The sequence below is a fragment of the Camelina sativa genome, chromosome 7 (assembly GCF_030686135.1).
Source record: "Camelina sativa cultivar CO46 ecotype springtype chromosome 7, ASM3068613v1".
NCBI lineage: Eukaryota > Viridiplantae > Streptophyta > Magnoliopsida > Brassicales > Brassicaceae > Camelina > Camelina sativa.
This window is the reverse complement of record NC_141886.1, coordinates 31,435,220-31,449,638: the sequence shown is the minus strand read 5'-3', so window position 1 is coordinate 31,449,638 and position 14,419 is coordinate 31,435,220. Positions and strand designations below refer to the sequence as shown.

General features: G+C 39.5%; 4 protein-coding genes and 1 pseudogene across 5 annotated transcripts; 3 read left to right on the top strand and 2 right to left on the bottom strand.

Moving 5' to 3' along the window:
- The first annotated feature begins 69 nt into the window (after window positions 1–69).
- On the top strand, window positions 70–5,212 carry LOC104703414 (ADP,ATP carrier protein 1, chloroplastic). The gene is made up of 5 exons (XM_010419424.3): window positions 70–1,298; window positions 1,520–1,774; window positions 1,861–2,004; window positions 2,085–2,432; window positions 2,518–5,212. Exons 1-5 carry the CDS (start codon window positions 528–530, stop codon window positions 2,854–2,856), a joined length of 1,857 nt encoding a protein of 618 aa, XP_010417726.2. The 5' UTR covers window positions 70–527; the 3' UTR covers window positions 2,857–5,212.
- On the top strand, window positions 3,526–5,212 carry LOC104752491 (molybdate transporter 2). Its single transcript, XM_087457511.1, has one exon. It carries the CDS (start codon window positions 3,526–3,528, stop codon window positions 4,927–4,929), a length of 1,404 nt encoding a protein of 467 aa, XP_087313637.1. The 3' UTR covers window positions 4,930–5,212.
- Window positions 5,213–5,365: 153 nt separating this feature from the next.
- On the top strand, window positions 5,366–6,608 carry LOC104752490 (putative 2-oxoglutarate-dependent dioxygenase AOP1). The gene is made up of 3 exons (XM_010474647.3): window positions 5,366–5,788; window positions 5,862–6,189; window positions 6,277–6,608. The coding sequence occupies exons 1-3, from the start codon at window positions 5,409–5,411 to the stop codon at window positions 6,532–6,534; spliced, it is 966 nt and encodes a 321-aa protein (XP_010472949.2). The 5' UTR covers window positions 5,366–5,408; the 3' UTR covers window positions 6,535–6,608.
- A 1,098-nt stretch (window positions 6,609–7,706) lies between these two features.
- LOC104703411 (gibberellin 3-beta-dioxygenase 2) lies at window positions 7,707–11,764 on the bottom strand. Its single transcript, XM_087457512.1, has 3 exons — window positions 11,187–11,764; window positions 10,569–10,636; window positions 7,707–8,236 (listed from the first exon to the last, which is right to left on the bottom strand). The coding sequence occupies exons 1-3, from the start codon at window positions 11,663–11,665 to the stop codon at window positions 7,707–7,709; spliced, it is 1,077 nt and encodes a 358-aa protein (XP_087313638.1). The 5' UTR covers window positions 11,666–11,764.
- LOC147941912 (NADH dehydrogenase [ubiquinone] flavoprotein 1, mitochondrial pseudogene) lies at window positions 9,256–10,244 on the bottom strand (annotated as a pseudogene). The gene is made up of 2 exons (XR_015561120.1): window positions 10,105–10,244; window positions 9,256–9,726 (listed from the first exon to the last, which is right to left on the bottom strand). The product of XR_015561120.1 is annotated as an NADH dehydrogenase [ubiquinone] flavoprotein 1, mitochondrial pseudogene (transcript).
- Window positions 11,765–14,419: the final 2,655 nt, after the last annotated feature.

Below are 14,419 nucleotides of genomic sequence, written 5' to 3'. Positions count from 1 at the left end.
ATTTAATTTTCACCAACAAAAAAATGACACGTGATTAATATACGTAAAGTGTAATAGCCATTAGCAGTTATAGCCACCAACTACAAACAAAAACCTCACAAGGAACAAGTAATTATACCAAAAAGGTCTTTTGACTTAGGAAAAGGAAGGACAAAACCTTCGTGACTTTTTCTATGTTCGCCACCATATGTATGAACAAGCTCACATGGTTCAACTTCAACACCGCAAATTTATCTTCCTCGAGACAGCTTTGATTTACATAAATTGCGAAAGATTAGCCTGCGTTACCACAATTACATTTTATACGGGATCAAAAAAAGATCCTTCTATTAAAAGGAGATATATACATTACCACATTTGTTAATATTCAATTGGCGAAACTATATTCTTTCACTGCACTAACCAACCAACCAGTCTCACCTTTTATCATCATCTCTCTATCTCATCCTCCTCCTCCTACATTTCTCTCCGGTCTTTCTCTGTATTTTCTGGAGAGAGAGACAGAGCGTAAGAAGAGATAGAGAGAAATGGAGGCTGCGATACAAACCAGAGGTCTTCTCTCCTTACCCGCCAAACCCATCGGAGTGAGAAGCCTTCTCCAGCCTTCCCATGGGTTAAAGCAGAGACTTTTCGCCGCCAAGCCAAGAAACCTACCTGGGTTGTCTCTATCCTTTCACGGGCACAAGAAATTTCAAACCTTTGAGCCAACCCTTCAAGGGATTTCGATTTCCCACAAAGAGAGAAGCACCGACTTCATATGCAAGGCGGAGGCCGCGACCGCCGGCGAAGGCGAAGGCGATTCCGCTGCAGCGTCGCCGAAGATTTTCGGTGTGGAGGTCACGACCTTGAAAAAGATTATACCTTTAGGGTTGATGTTCTTTTGTATTCTGTTCAATTACACAATCCTAAGGGACACAAAGGACGTCTTGGTGGTGACGGCGAAAGGGAGTTCTGCTGAGATTATACCTTTCTTGAAGACGTGGGTGAATCTTCCTATGGCCATTGGGTTTATGCTCCTCTACACCAAACTCTCCAATGTACTCTCCAAGAAGGCTCTGTTTTACACCGTTATTATTCCTTTCATCGTCTACTTTGGGGCCTTTGGTTTCGTGATGTACCCTCTCAGCAACTATATTCACCCGGAAGCTCTCGCAGATAAGCTTCTTGCAACTCTCGGCCCACGATTCATGGGTCCTCTTGCCATCTTGCGGATTTGGAGTTTCTGTTTGTTTTATGTCATGGCTGAGCTTTGGGGTAGTGTGGTGATCTCGGTTCTCTTCTGGGGCTTTGCTAATCAGGTGATTAAATTGGTCCATGAATTGATCTTGTGCTGACTAGTGATTTATGATCTTCTTGCGGTTTTTTTTTTTGTGCTTCTTCTGTTAAGTATAGTCTGATGTGTTTATGGTTTGATGATAATAGTCTTGATTTCTACTGAGTTTGATGTGTAATGATGCAGCGAATGTGATTACAATCGGTGATGAGTGAGTCTCATAGCATTGCTTCACTCTTTTTGCAGATCACAACAGTGGATGAAGCCAAGAAATTTTACCCTTTGTTCGGACTTGGAGCCAATGTTGCGCTGATTTTCTCAGGAAGAACCGTGAAATACTTTTCTAACTTGAGAAAGAATCTTGGTCCTGGAGTTGACGGCTGGGCTGTTTCGTTGAAAGCCATGATGAGCATTGTGGTGGGAATGGGACTCGCCATCTGTTTCCTCTATTGGTGGGTCAATAGATACGTTCCTCTTCCAACCCGTAGCAAGAAGAAGAAGGTATGGTCGTCTGCACAAGCTTTTGTTCTGTTTTGGCAACTTATAAGGACTCTTCTGATTTGCTTTTCTCTGCATATCTTTTACAGGACAAACCAAAGATGGGAACGATGGAAAGCTTGAAGTTCTTGGTGTCATCTCCATACATTAGGGATCTTGCAACTTTAGTGGTGGCATATGGTATTAGTATCAACCTTGTGGAAGTCACATGGAAATCAAAGCTTAAAGCTCAGGTATATACATCTCCTCTTCATCCATCTATCTCTTCATTCTTGATGCTTCCAATTTCTAACTTCATTTCTATGCTCTGTAGTTCCCTAGCCCGAACGAGTACTCAGCATTTATGGGAGACTTCTCAACCTGCACGGGTATTGCAACATTCACAATGATGCTTCTCAGCCAATACGTATTTGATAAGTATGGTTGGGGAGTAGCTGCAAAGATCACCCCAACTGTTCTGCTATTGACCGGTGTTGCGTTCTTCTCTCTGATATTGTTTGGCGGCCCATTCGCACCACTTGTTGCCAAGCTTGGTATGACACCACTACTCGCAGCTGTGTATGTTGGTGCCCTTCAGAATATCTTCAGCAAGAGTGCCAAGTACAGCTTGTTTGATCCTTGCAAAGAAATGGCCTATATCCCGTTGGATGAGGACACCAAGGTTTGCTTTTTCTTCTCTTTTATATAAAGAATCCATGTTGAAGGCCGTTTAGCTTTGGGTTTGAGCCATTTGTGATGTGGTGCAGGTTAAAGGGAAAGCTGCAATTGACGTGGTCTGCAACCCATTAGGAAAATCAGGAGGAGCTCTAATCCAGCAGTTCATGATCTTATCCTTTGGATCACTAGCGAATTCAACGCCATATCTAGGAATGATCTTGTTGGTTATAGTGACTGCATGGTTAGCTGCAGCGAAGTCGCTGGAGGGACAGTTCAACAGCTTGCGGTCAGAAGAAGAGCTTGAGAAGGAAATGGAGAGAGCTTCATCAGTGAAGATCCCTGTTGTGTCTCAAGACGAAAGCGAGAATGGTTCCCTAGGAGAATCTCCAAGCAGTTCGCCAGAGGAGTCAGCTCCCACCAACATGTAGAAAGGGTTTCTTTTGATATTGGTTTTGTTGGGGGAAGGTAATTAGGGGAAAAGGAAAGAAGGATGAATCAAAAAAATAAAGATCTTGAGAGTGAGAAAGATCAATCTCTCAAACAATCATGGCCCTTTTTGCACCACTGTCTTTAGTCTTGTTAGCTTATTTGAACATTCTTTTCAGTTCAATGTGGTATTACGTTCACACTGATAAACCTGTGTCTGTGTGTATTGATTAAGTAACATGACTTTAATATGAATAAGTTTAGATTTTAGTTCTTCTACTCACCAAAATATTTAAAGTTGAATATGCTCGTTCAAAGCCATACTTTGATTTCTCTTGCTACTCTACAGGGGAAAGAAAGGGACAGCGTTGATGCGGAAAAAAAACGGCAGGTAGTTGAGAAACCGTTGAAACAATTTAATTTCCGTGCGATGCCGGCGCAATTCAATAAATTCTCTGTTCATGAGGGACTACTAATTAAATAAGGAAAGAAAAGCATATGACACGTCGATATAAAAAAAAAAAAAAACATGGACTCATCGATTGTCTGAAAAGCCGTCTTTTATCCAACTTCTCCGGGGGAGAGGGGTATCCCAATCTTGTTTCTTTGTAATAAAACTAGAATTTGTCAACAGAGAGAGAGAGAGCTTTCATTTCACTGTAGATCCCATCATGGAGACAACTACCACGCCTCTGCTCCCCGGTGATCGCAGCCGATGCGGGTGGCTCCGCCGTCGTCTCCGCCTTAAAAACCCTCTTTCTTCTGAACTTTCCGGCGCTGTCGGTGATCTGGGTACCTTCATCCCCATCGTCCTAACACTAACTTTAGTCTCCAATCTCGATCTCTCAGCCACTCTCATCTTCACTGGATTCTACAACATCGCCACCGGACTCCTCTTCGACATCCCTATGCCCGTCCAGCCCATGAAATCCATCGCCGCCGTCGCCGTTTCCGAGTCCCCACACCTCACTCCTTCTCAGATCGCCGCCGCCGGAGCTTCCACTGCTGCCACTCTTCTCCTTCTCGGGGCCACTGGAGCCATGTCTTTCCTCTACAACATCATCCCTCTACCAGTCGTACGCGGCGTCCAGCTTTCTCAGGGTCTTCAGTTCGCCTTCACCGCTATCAAATACGTCAGGTTTAATTACGACACTGCCACTCTCAAGCCCTCTTCTTCTCCGCGTACTTGGCTCGGCCTCGACGGCCTTATCTTGGCTCTAGCTGCTCTGCTCTTCATCATTTTGTCCACTGGCTCTGGCAACGACAGAGACGCCGAAGAAGGTGGAGACTTGGCGGCAGAGACTTCTAGCAACGAAAGAAGCCAGTCTCGCCGGAGTAGACTGCGGCTTCTGTCTTCGATTCCATCAGCGCTCGTAGTGTTCGTAATCGGGTTGGTGCTCTGTTTCATACGCGATCCGTCCATTTTCAAAGACCTTAAATTCGGCCCGTCCAAGTTCCATATTCTGAGAATTACTTGGGATGATTGGAAGATCGGGTTCGTAAGAGCGGCGATTCCTCAGATTCCACTGTCTGTTCTCAACTCAGTGATCGCCGTTTGCAAATTATCCAGTGACTTGTTTGACAAGGAACTCTCTGCCACTACAGTCTCTGTCAGCGTTGGGGTGATGAATTTGATCGGGTGCTGGTTCGGTGCTATGCCTGTTTGTCACGGTGCTGGAGGGTTAGCAGGGCAGTACCGGTTCGGTGCAAGGAGTGGGTTGCCCGTTGTCTTTCTTGGGATAGGGAAACTGATTGTGGGTTTAGTATTTGGAAACTCGTTTGTAAGGATTCTGAGCCAGTTTCCGATTGGAATTCTTGGGGTTCTGTTGTTATTCGCGGGGATTGAATTGGCAATGGCTTCCAAAGACATGAACACGAAAGAGGAATCCTTCATCATGTTGGTATGCGCCGCTGTGTCTATGACCGGCTCGAGTGCCGCCTTAGGGTTTGGGTGTGGAGTTGTTCTGTACTTGTTACTAAAGCTAAGAACGTTAGACTCTTCTTCGGTTACTCTGTTTTCCCGGTCAAATGATGGATCGCAGGTCGATTCTGAAGCTGCTCCTCGTTCGGTCTAACTGTGAACTGCTTGATCAAGTGCTTTCTTATTTGGAACCGGGTATGTGGTGGCCTCGATTGCATCTTCTGTCTTCGGTTTCATCTGCACTCGTCGGGGTTGGGGTGCTCTGTTTCATGAAGTGTTGTTAATATATGGGAAACTCTCATTCAAGTAAAAGAATACTGTATCAATTTTTGCGTTGATATGTATTGGGCTGCTTTATATGATGTGATACCATTAATCAACTACTGTAGTCTGTATGTACTTAATGATTGTATAACAAATAATCTGATACAATTAAATACTTAATTTGAAGGATGACGCACAAAAGAGCCAAAACCGGATCTTCTCCAAGTATTGTCCTTTATATAAAAGGATCGTATTTGAACTCTACTGTGAATGTGTACAGTTGAAGTTGACGCCTACTGATTACATGAATCTATATATACAAGGCTAGACTAGTCACTAAATTCATCACCTTTTTCGCTTTGGGCACCAATGGACTCACATGAGGAGCAACAATGCTTACCTATCCTCGACTTCTCCCGCGAAAAGCTAGTGCCAGGTACGAGTCACTGGATCACGATCAGGGACAAAGTCAGAAGAGCAATGGAGGAGCAAGGATGGTTTGTGGCAGAGTTCAATGGCGTCACATCAGATATAAGGGAGGACTTGCTCACCGGGATGAAGGAGATGTATGATCTGCCGTACGAAATCAAGATCAAGAACGAGAACCACAAGGTCTCACACGGGTACATGACTATGGTAGTTGAGGATTACCGGATCCACGAGAGCTTGGGGATAGATTATGCAACTGAGCACCAAGCTTGCAAAGACTTCTCTAAACTACTCTGGCCACAAGGAAACGATCCCTTCAGGTAAAAGAAACAAAGACTTGCATTGTCTTGGGGTGGTTGTTAAGTGGTTAACACATCTCTTTTGATTTTCCAGTGAAACAACACATAAGTACGCAACAGCAGTAGCGGAGCTAGAGCAGAGGGTGATGAGGATGTTGTACGAGAGCTATGGAATGGACGAGAAGAAGCACTTGGCGAGTCATTCGGAGTCAACTCGATACCTGTTGAGGATGCTGAGTTACCGGAGACAACGAAACGGTGAAGCAAACACTGGTTTTGTATCACATACTGATAAGAGTTTCATGAGTATCCTCCACCAGAACCACGTCGGAGGTCTCCAATTAAAAACCATGACCGATCAATGGGTCCGGTTTAAACCCTCGCCGACAAGATTCGTCGTTCTCTCCGGCATGGGACTCACGGTGAGTTCTGAATCCGAATATACAGATCAACCCAAACCCTAAATAAATAAAATTTGACATCTTTGTTGTTTGTGTTTTTGTTCAAAGGCGTGGAGTAACGATAGGATAAAGGCATGTTACCACAAGGTAGTGATGAGCGCAGATGAGGTTCGTTACTCTTTAGGGGTTTTCTCCTTCCACAAAGGCACGATTCGTACGCCCGAGGAGCTCGTCGACGACGAACATCCCCTCCGGTACAACCCTTTCGAGCACGACGGCCTCCTCCGCTTCTACGAGTCGTACCTCAATTCCCTCAAGAAATCAAGCGAAGATCTCCTTCAAGTCTACTGCGGCGTCAACCCCTGAACCAACGTATTGCTGCTTCAAGTATTTGTAATCATGTGTGTATTAAAAAATTTAATATATTATTTATAAAAAAACTCTTTTTTTTTTTTTTTTTTTTTTATCTCACAATGATGCAACTCTGTTTTCGCAAAAATTAATTAACAACCACAACTTTGATTTTAATTGGTGGGATTAACGAGTCCTAATTACGTCGAACGCCTTGTCGAAAACCTTGTATTTTATTTGAAGATATTCCTTCCAAGAAACTGATCGGTATAGAGATTGTCCAACCGGACCGATGATCTTAGTCTTAGGTATAGGTTAGATTTCAACGTCATTACCAGCTGGACCACACCATAAATACGCTACTGAAATCATTGACCGAGTACGCTAGAGAATGCCTGGAGGGTTAGATTTAGCCAAAAATATTAACATTTCACATCATTGATACTCCATTAATTGCCGGAATATTTTATAACTTTATAGACTATGTGTAATCACTAATCATAACGAAGTGCAATTTCTCTTGCCGAATCATGTTATTAACGTGTCTAATATAATGGACGGTCGTTACCAGTAGTTGACGTGATCATGAAGCCAAAGAGTAATAAAATGGTTGCGGTAAGAGCCATCCGCAATAGTGAACCCTTCAGACCACATTTTCTTCTCATAGAAAGAAGAGATTCGAGGTTCTCCGTAGCCACTAAACTCCTTTCTCAGAGGAAACAGCCTCGATCTTTCTCTCTCAACGGCATATCACTTATAAGTTTCTTACTTCTGTTCTTTTTTGTTGAGCTGTAAACCCCCCAGTGATTTTATTAGCTTAGTGAGACATATCCACGTAAATTATTAGTTTTTGTATACACAGCTCTCTTAATCAAATTTTAAGTATATATATTTGGTAAAATCCCAAATTTTAAGTGTTCCTAATCAAAATTGGATAGAAAAATACACGCACTATCATTAGTAAAGAATACGTGGTAGATTAGCAAATCATTCGGTAATATTCCTTATTCACATTTCACCAATTTGTAATTAAATCTAAGCTAATTTATTTGGACCCAAGTACTAATATTACAATTAGAACAAGTGTGTGTACATGCAATGCACGCTATTAATGTCATTTTTTTTTTGTTACTATTATAACAAAAATCTTTTAATAAATAAAAAAACTTAGATAGGTAAAAGTAAAATCAAGAAATTTGGCCTGAAGACATGTAGTTTCTAATAATGGAAAGAGACTGATTAAAATGAGTAGCTTTGGTAGCAAGGTACTGTTTCCAAGTGAGAGACGGGTAGAGAGGAGATTGGAGAGGATCAACGAGCCTGGAAAGTGGAGAGATCATTAGATCGGAGGGTGGACCCCAAAGGTAAGCCATGGAGAAGCGAGATCGGATGTGGTTAACCCTGGCACGGTGAAGCACGCTCGGGAAGATTCCGTTGGTCAGAATGTGGAGCAAGTCACCGACATTGACCACTAGTGAGCCGGGGACAGTTGGCACGGTGAACCAGCCCATGTCTTCCTGGAAAACTTGGAGACCGGCGGTGTTGTTCTGGTACAAAATGGTCAAGAGGGTTGAGTCAGTATGGGCTGCGAGGCCCATCGATCGGTCTGGTTCTGGGCATATTGGATAATGGTTTAGTTGGACAGCTGCTTGGGTTCCTTGAAAGTCTGAATTAGGCCCGGCCCAATTTATGTCATTTACTTCCACTCCCAGTGAATCTAAGAGCATATTTATTGGGGGTTCATATAAGGTGAGTTCTTAAATTTTTTATGAATTAATTGTGTACTGTTTGGAATATAAGAACCCATGATCTCTTAGATAAAATTTTCTTTTTTATTGGTAGGTTCTTATTTTGAGTCTCTTATTTTTTAAATTATTGTTTTTAAAAATTTTAAAATTTTAAATAGAATAAAAGTGGTATAAATGTGTAAACATTTAAGATTTTATAAAATTAGAAAATATTGCATTTAACTAATTTTAGAATATACAAAACATAATAAAAACATTAATACATATTACAATAGAAGTGCAATTCATAAATGGAGAAAATAATTAATTTTAATACTGATTTGCTTCAAATTTTGCTTAAATATTCTCAACCAAATCATCTTGCAAGCTTTAATGATGGTGTGATTGTTGGACCAAGCTTAACAAATTGTTAGATATAAGTATTTGGCAATCATTTACAAGATTGATATAATGTATATAATGTTAAAATCTTGAGATTTTGCATCAAAAGACAAGAAGTAAACTCAAAGAAGTTTTTATTAACACCATAGGCTTTTTTATGTGTACACATATACCAAAGAGAAGACCTTCTGGCTTACACACCGGTTCAATGAGCCGGTGAGGGAAAGCGGTGTGTGTTTCGTGAGATTGGAGGATGCATGCACAGTGAACTGATTGTAAATGGAGACAACCACTCATGACAAGTGAATGCCTGCCTGAACAAGTGTGGAGTGCTGGGAATGTATCGCATACCGCTTGAACCAATGAGTACATCGCTCTGTCTGTAATGTTTCTGCAGTAGTATAACCCCAATGACCTCAAGTGTACACACCGGTTTGCCAAAGCCACAACACTCTCATCTGCAACAACAACAAAAACAACAACAAATGTTTAAGAGCAGAAATCAGAAGCTTTGATTCGGGTTTCGTAAAGTTGAAAGGTTTACCTGTAATTAATACACAGCCACAAAGATCAAGAGTTCTGAGATCAGGACAGCCATAAGCTAAACTCATCTGCAACGCATGATCTCCCTATCTTTACAAGTTCCAGGCTCACTCTCATCAGCATTCACAACCAAATAGGAAGGACGACCATCAGATACTTTAGGCATAAAAGACCACTTAAGACCAGAAGGGAAACCAGCACCAGCACGTCCACGAAGACCAGACTTCTTCATTTCATTGACAATCCAATCAGTACCCTTGAGCACCAAATCTTTGGTCCTATGCCAATCACCTCTCTTCATCGCGCCTTTGAGAAATGGGTCATGTAGACCATAGAGATTGGTAAAAATCCGATCTTCATCCTTGAGACCACCGAAATGAGTCTTTTCCGGAGGCGGAGGAGGTGGAGGCGGCTGTGGAGTGGTGGAAGTGGATGCAGCTTGGGTGCTGAATGATCTCAAAGCTGGAGCCAATCTGTTACTCTCCTTCCAAAGTGATACTGCCCTTTGCAAACCAAGAATCCCCCTAACGGGTGCCTATCATCAAATCCACATAACATAGAGGTTATATTGCAAAATCAATTCAAAGTAACAAACACTCAAACGCATGATTCTGGTTCAAAAGCAAAACATCACAAAACCAATTAAAGGAAGTGAATAAACCCAATCGCTCTTGAAAAAATACGATAACCTCGAGGCAGATCAAATCAAATTCCAATCAATCACAACCAGCTAGATCTATATGAAAGAAGATGTCGCATTTTGAGATTATTCAACTACATACGAAATCAATACAATCAACGTCACAAATTCCAAAAACCCTAACAAATGCGATCGAGAGAGAGAGAGAGATTAAAAAAAACAAACACATAACCTAGAAATGAAATTGAAGAACATCAAAGTGAGATTACATACCATTGGAGACAACGCGAAGTAGTCGTACAGAGAGAGAGAGAATGGTCTTTTTGTTCTTGAAGCCACCTGAGACCAACGCGAGTTATAAATCGAGTTTAGAGGAATTTGGAATCAGAAGGAAGGGTTTGGAATCCGCCGATTCAAATCGCCTCCGACCCAACACTCCACTAATTCTATAACCTCCGATTAAAGCAGACCTTTCTTTGTCGGATCGAGACTTTGATCGCGAGAGAAATAGAGAGAAAGAGAGAAAGAGAGAAAGAGAGAAGAGATTAATTGTCTCAAAAAAAAAAATCGCTTTTGTATTATTCTGTCCGCCAACTATATAAGGACACGTAGCGTCTCTTATAAACGATTTGAGTCTATTATATAAGAGAGCCTCTTCTGTTTTTTTGTAGTTTTTGATTTATTTTTTTGTCACAAAAACTCTAAGAACCTTGCTATGAACTCCCGATAAACATGACCTAAGGCCAACCACATCAACTTGGCTGCCAACTTTTGCATATGTTCTTCATACTCTTCAATTATTTCACTGTTGAATCCATGCAAACTTATTAGTATCTGAACTCTTGTAAATCGTAATGTATTGAACTTGTCATATATAACACGTTCCCTTATAGACCACAAAGAGAAGTTCTGAAATTTGCTTTTATATAAACCAAGAATTTCAGTGAACAATTTTAATTTTCTCAATGTAATCTCGAACTCTAAGCAAAGAAAATGTCTTATATTTTCACATTCACTCGTTAAGGTATATTTTTATTGAACACTATTACGATAGAAAAACCTCTTTTAATATATATATACTGTACTAATATTTTGGTGGGACTATCAGCTCTGCTTTTTATTGTGCTTTTTACTAACTGCGACATGGCAAAAAAAGAAGAAGAAGGTGGTTTCTACTTTTCCTTTTTCAGATGATTCACGAATCCATATCAATTGAATATATGTAGTCAACTGTACGTACTAACGTCCACAGGTATTCTTTTTGGTTTGACATATGTATACGTAAGATGTGTTACGTTATACGGGTCCTAACGTATAAGAACATGAATCATAGAGTCATAGAGAAATTAAGCTACCAGTATTCGAGGTGATGGCTGGGCCAGAGTTTTCGGAAATCGTGGAGAGGAGAGCCAACAACGGTGAAACCTTCGGACCACATTTTCTTATTAAAGAAAGAAGCTATACGAGCAACGCCGTAGCCGGAGACGCCATTCTCCGACCGAGCCGCCTTGATCTTCCGTTGGAAGGGAAGCCGGAAAAGACTTCCGGTTAGCAACTCAATGTCGTCGAGAAGTCGCGAGGGCACTCCGTGGTTGGTGATCTGAAACGCGCCCCACGTGGTACAAGCATTGCCCACAAGAGTGGTCACGTGGGGATCGGAGAGGTCAATGAGCGGCAGGGATTCGTGGGAGTCGGAGGAGGCGGAGGCGGAGAAGAGGAGATCATCTTTGGTGGTCCACGTGTAAGAATCAGGGAGAGATTTGAGGTCGGGTAAGCTTGGGAGTGGGGTGTGAATGGGATGCGATCTAAACACATCACTCAACGTTGAACTCATGCTAAAGGCTTTATATATGTTTTAATACCTTTATGTTTTTTTGGTATGATATGATATGTTTGGTGGACAAGAGGAGTTGGAATCGGAGGGTATTTATAGATGTAGCGATAGACTCGATACTGAATACTGAAGGGAAGTGTGTATATGTGGAGAGTGGAGTGAGTAATTTTGAGACTCGGAGACAAAAGCTCCTTTTGTGGTCGATTCTTATTGGTTGCCAAAATTATTATTTTTTGCATCGTCTAACTTGAACATTTCTTTAAGAGTGTTTTGTGTGTGTTTGTTTGTAGAAAAATGTTATCTGGCTATTTTTGTTGTGTTTTATTTCTTGGAAATAGACAACTTAAAAAAACATTCAAATTTGGCGAGGCCATTAGATTGTTTCCACTTTGGAACATTTATGTATTTAATTCTTCTTTTGATACGCTAGATATTGCAATTTTTGATACTACAATGCAAGAAAAGAACAGCCATGCCAAGGGATTTATCAGGGTAGATAATCGATCTACCAAAAATGGAACTCGATCGGTCCAAGATAAATCAATTTTAAAAGTCATCATTTTAAATGTGTTAGAATATCACATATTGGAAGTAAATATAATTACTTCAAAATTAGTGTACAATTAGAGGAATTCCTCAAAATACCACTAAAATAAGTTTTGTTTGATAATTAGCAATAATGTATCAGTTATTTGTTTTTGTTTGTACTTCACAAATCTTCTTTTCTATATTTATTTATACACAAGTGAAAACAGAAATGTAAGCATAAATCATGGTGGCATTCTGTAAATCTGATCATTAAACAAGAAATTATGTTCAATAAATTCTAAGAATCTAAGATCATGAGAAAATGTTCTGTATCAAAAAAACAATTAATACTAACCGTAACCAAATTAAAACGTCCGAGCACCAAAAACATTCCACAAACAAAAACCATATATATAATATTATTAATATAATACACATATGCATGTATGGAAAACACGTCGATAATACACATAAGTACATGATAAACACATGACATGGATATGCATATATCATCACTTGCAATTCATCTGCACGTCACGTGTTCTTCACATGATCATGCTTTCCACATCTATTTCCACATTATATTCACATCATTAATACATCGGAATATATGTATGATATACTAGAGAATGGAATTATCGTATAATCTTTTTGCGTATTTTTTGCTTGTGTTGGGTCAATTCGATATGGAACATATATAATAACAACAACACATTGAGGAGTTGAAATGCGTTTTTGACATGGTTGATAATTGTCCACGTTGAAATAACTCCCATCTTTCATATTCTTTGGACTTATTTTGGATTTTTTTTATTATACATTATTTCTGAAACACCACTGAAGATATGTCGGACCTCTAACACTCATAATCTTTTCAACGCACATCACTAATTATTAACCAAACTCACATTCTCACAATGTTAGTAAACTTAACTAATTTAATATATGTTATATATATATATATATTGCTATATAAATTGATAGCTCAACATGTTAAACAGAAAAGCAAAAAAATGTAGATATGAAAATAATCTTTGTCTTGTTTATTGAATGTAACTGGTAATTTAGTGGTAAAGTATTTCTTAAAATCTTAAGAACTTATACCCTCTACCCAGTCATATTTCTCTACAGTCGGAATCCTATAGCTTAGCTATAATTATATATTGTTATCAGTTAACACAATTGTTAACTGAATCTGACTTTTTTTCTGGCAATTCATGCAAGTATATTATTTTCCTTCCTTATTAGGAAAATAATATTGTATAAAGTAGGTAAAAGGTGTGGTATATATCATACATTCTGAAAATAAGTATCTTTTTCTATTGGTCGGAACAATAATTCACATTTGTAAATGTAGATGAGCTAGCAGCTTTTAAGATTATTATATCAAAAGAGGTCAAATGACATTTTCCAATGATAACAGATAACTGTATGAGGAAACACGAAAACTTCTGGCAAAATTTTGAAGATCGAGGGCAATGTAGATGGGATTTCGGGTGATAAAATAATGCACATAACAAGCCAAAATTTGCCAAATAAACCCATCCATGCATCTGATCTAGCTTTCTTTTATTGATTGATTTATTATTGGGAAATGAGATATTTCGATCTAATATGGAAATACTACAAATTAAGGGTTGTCGGAATCATTAAAAAAAAAAACAACAACTGAACTTTTATGATGTAAAGGTGTGATTGGAGGGAAGAGATATGATCTTCTGCAAATCTGCATGCTACCAATTATAATAATAATCCACCTCGATCGACAACTTAAAAACATTATGTATGTATGCATGCATGAGGATCATATTCATATCATAGAATTATAGTACTTATTTTATTTTGTTTTGTAGGTGATAATGATATGCTATATAAATAAATATAATCACCGAATCACGTAAACAGAATAGAGGGCACGCCCCAACGATGCAGGAACACTCTCGAAACTGGTCTGTCTGATGATAAACGGTGCTGCCTTGTCCTCTTTACATTCTCATCAATTACAAACTCAGATATATCCCTTTTTATTTATGTAACAGAACAGTGAATGATTGTACTGTACTGATGAAGACATAGCTAAACTATTGGACTATAATAAGAAAAAAAGAAAAAAAAAAAAAGAGATCAGTTTTAGAATTCAAATCAGATTTTGATGGATTTATTTTGTGAATTTCGTTTATGTTTAAATATAAAGAAAAAGTGTTGTTTGGTTTGATAATAAATTTC

Coding starts and splice junctions, on each gene's coding strand:
- LOC104703414 (XM_010419424.3), top strand. CDS start 528: ATGGAGGCTGCGATACAAACCAGAGGTCTTCTCTCCTTACCCGCCAAA. Junction 1,299..1,519: donor TCTGGGGCTTTGCTAATCAG/GTGATTAAATTG, acceptor CTCTTTTTGCAG/ATCACAACAGTGGATGAAGC. Junction 2,005..2,084: donor AATCAAAGCTTAAAGCTCAG/GTATATACATCT, acceptor TATGCTCTGTAG/TTCCCTAGCCCGAACGAGTA.
- LOC104752491 (XM_087457511.1), top strand. CDS start 3,526: ATGGAGACAACTACCACGCCTCTGCTCCCCGGTGATCGCAGCCGATGC.
- LOC104752490 (XM_010474647.3), top strand. CDS start 5,409: ATGGACTCACATGAGGAGCAACAATGCTTACCTATCCTCGACTTCTCC. Junction 5,789..5,861: donor CAAGGAAACGATCCCTTCAG/GTAAAAGAAACA, acceptor TTGATTTTCCAG/TGAAACAACACATAAGTACG. Junction 6,190..6,276: donor TCTCCGGCATGGGACTCACG/GTGAGTTCTGAA, acceptor TTTTGTTCAAAG/GCGTGGAGTAACGATAGGAT.
- LOC104703411 (XM_087457512.1), bottom strand. CDS start 11,665: ATGAGTTCAACGTTGAGTGATGTGTTTAGATCGCATCCCATTCACACC. Junction 10,637..11,186: donor AGCCATCACCTCGAATACTG/GTAGCTTAATTT, acceptor TGGATTCAACAG/TGAAATAATTGAAGAGTATG. Junction 8,237..10,568: donor GTTGATGTGGTTGGCCTTAG/GTCATGTTTATC, acceptor ATATGCTCTTAG/ATTCACTGGGAGTGGAAGTA.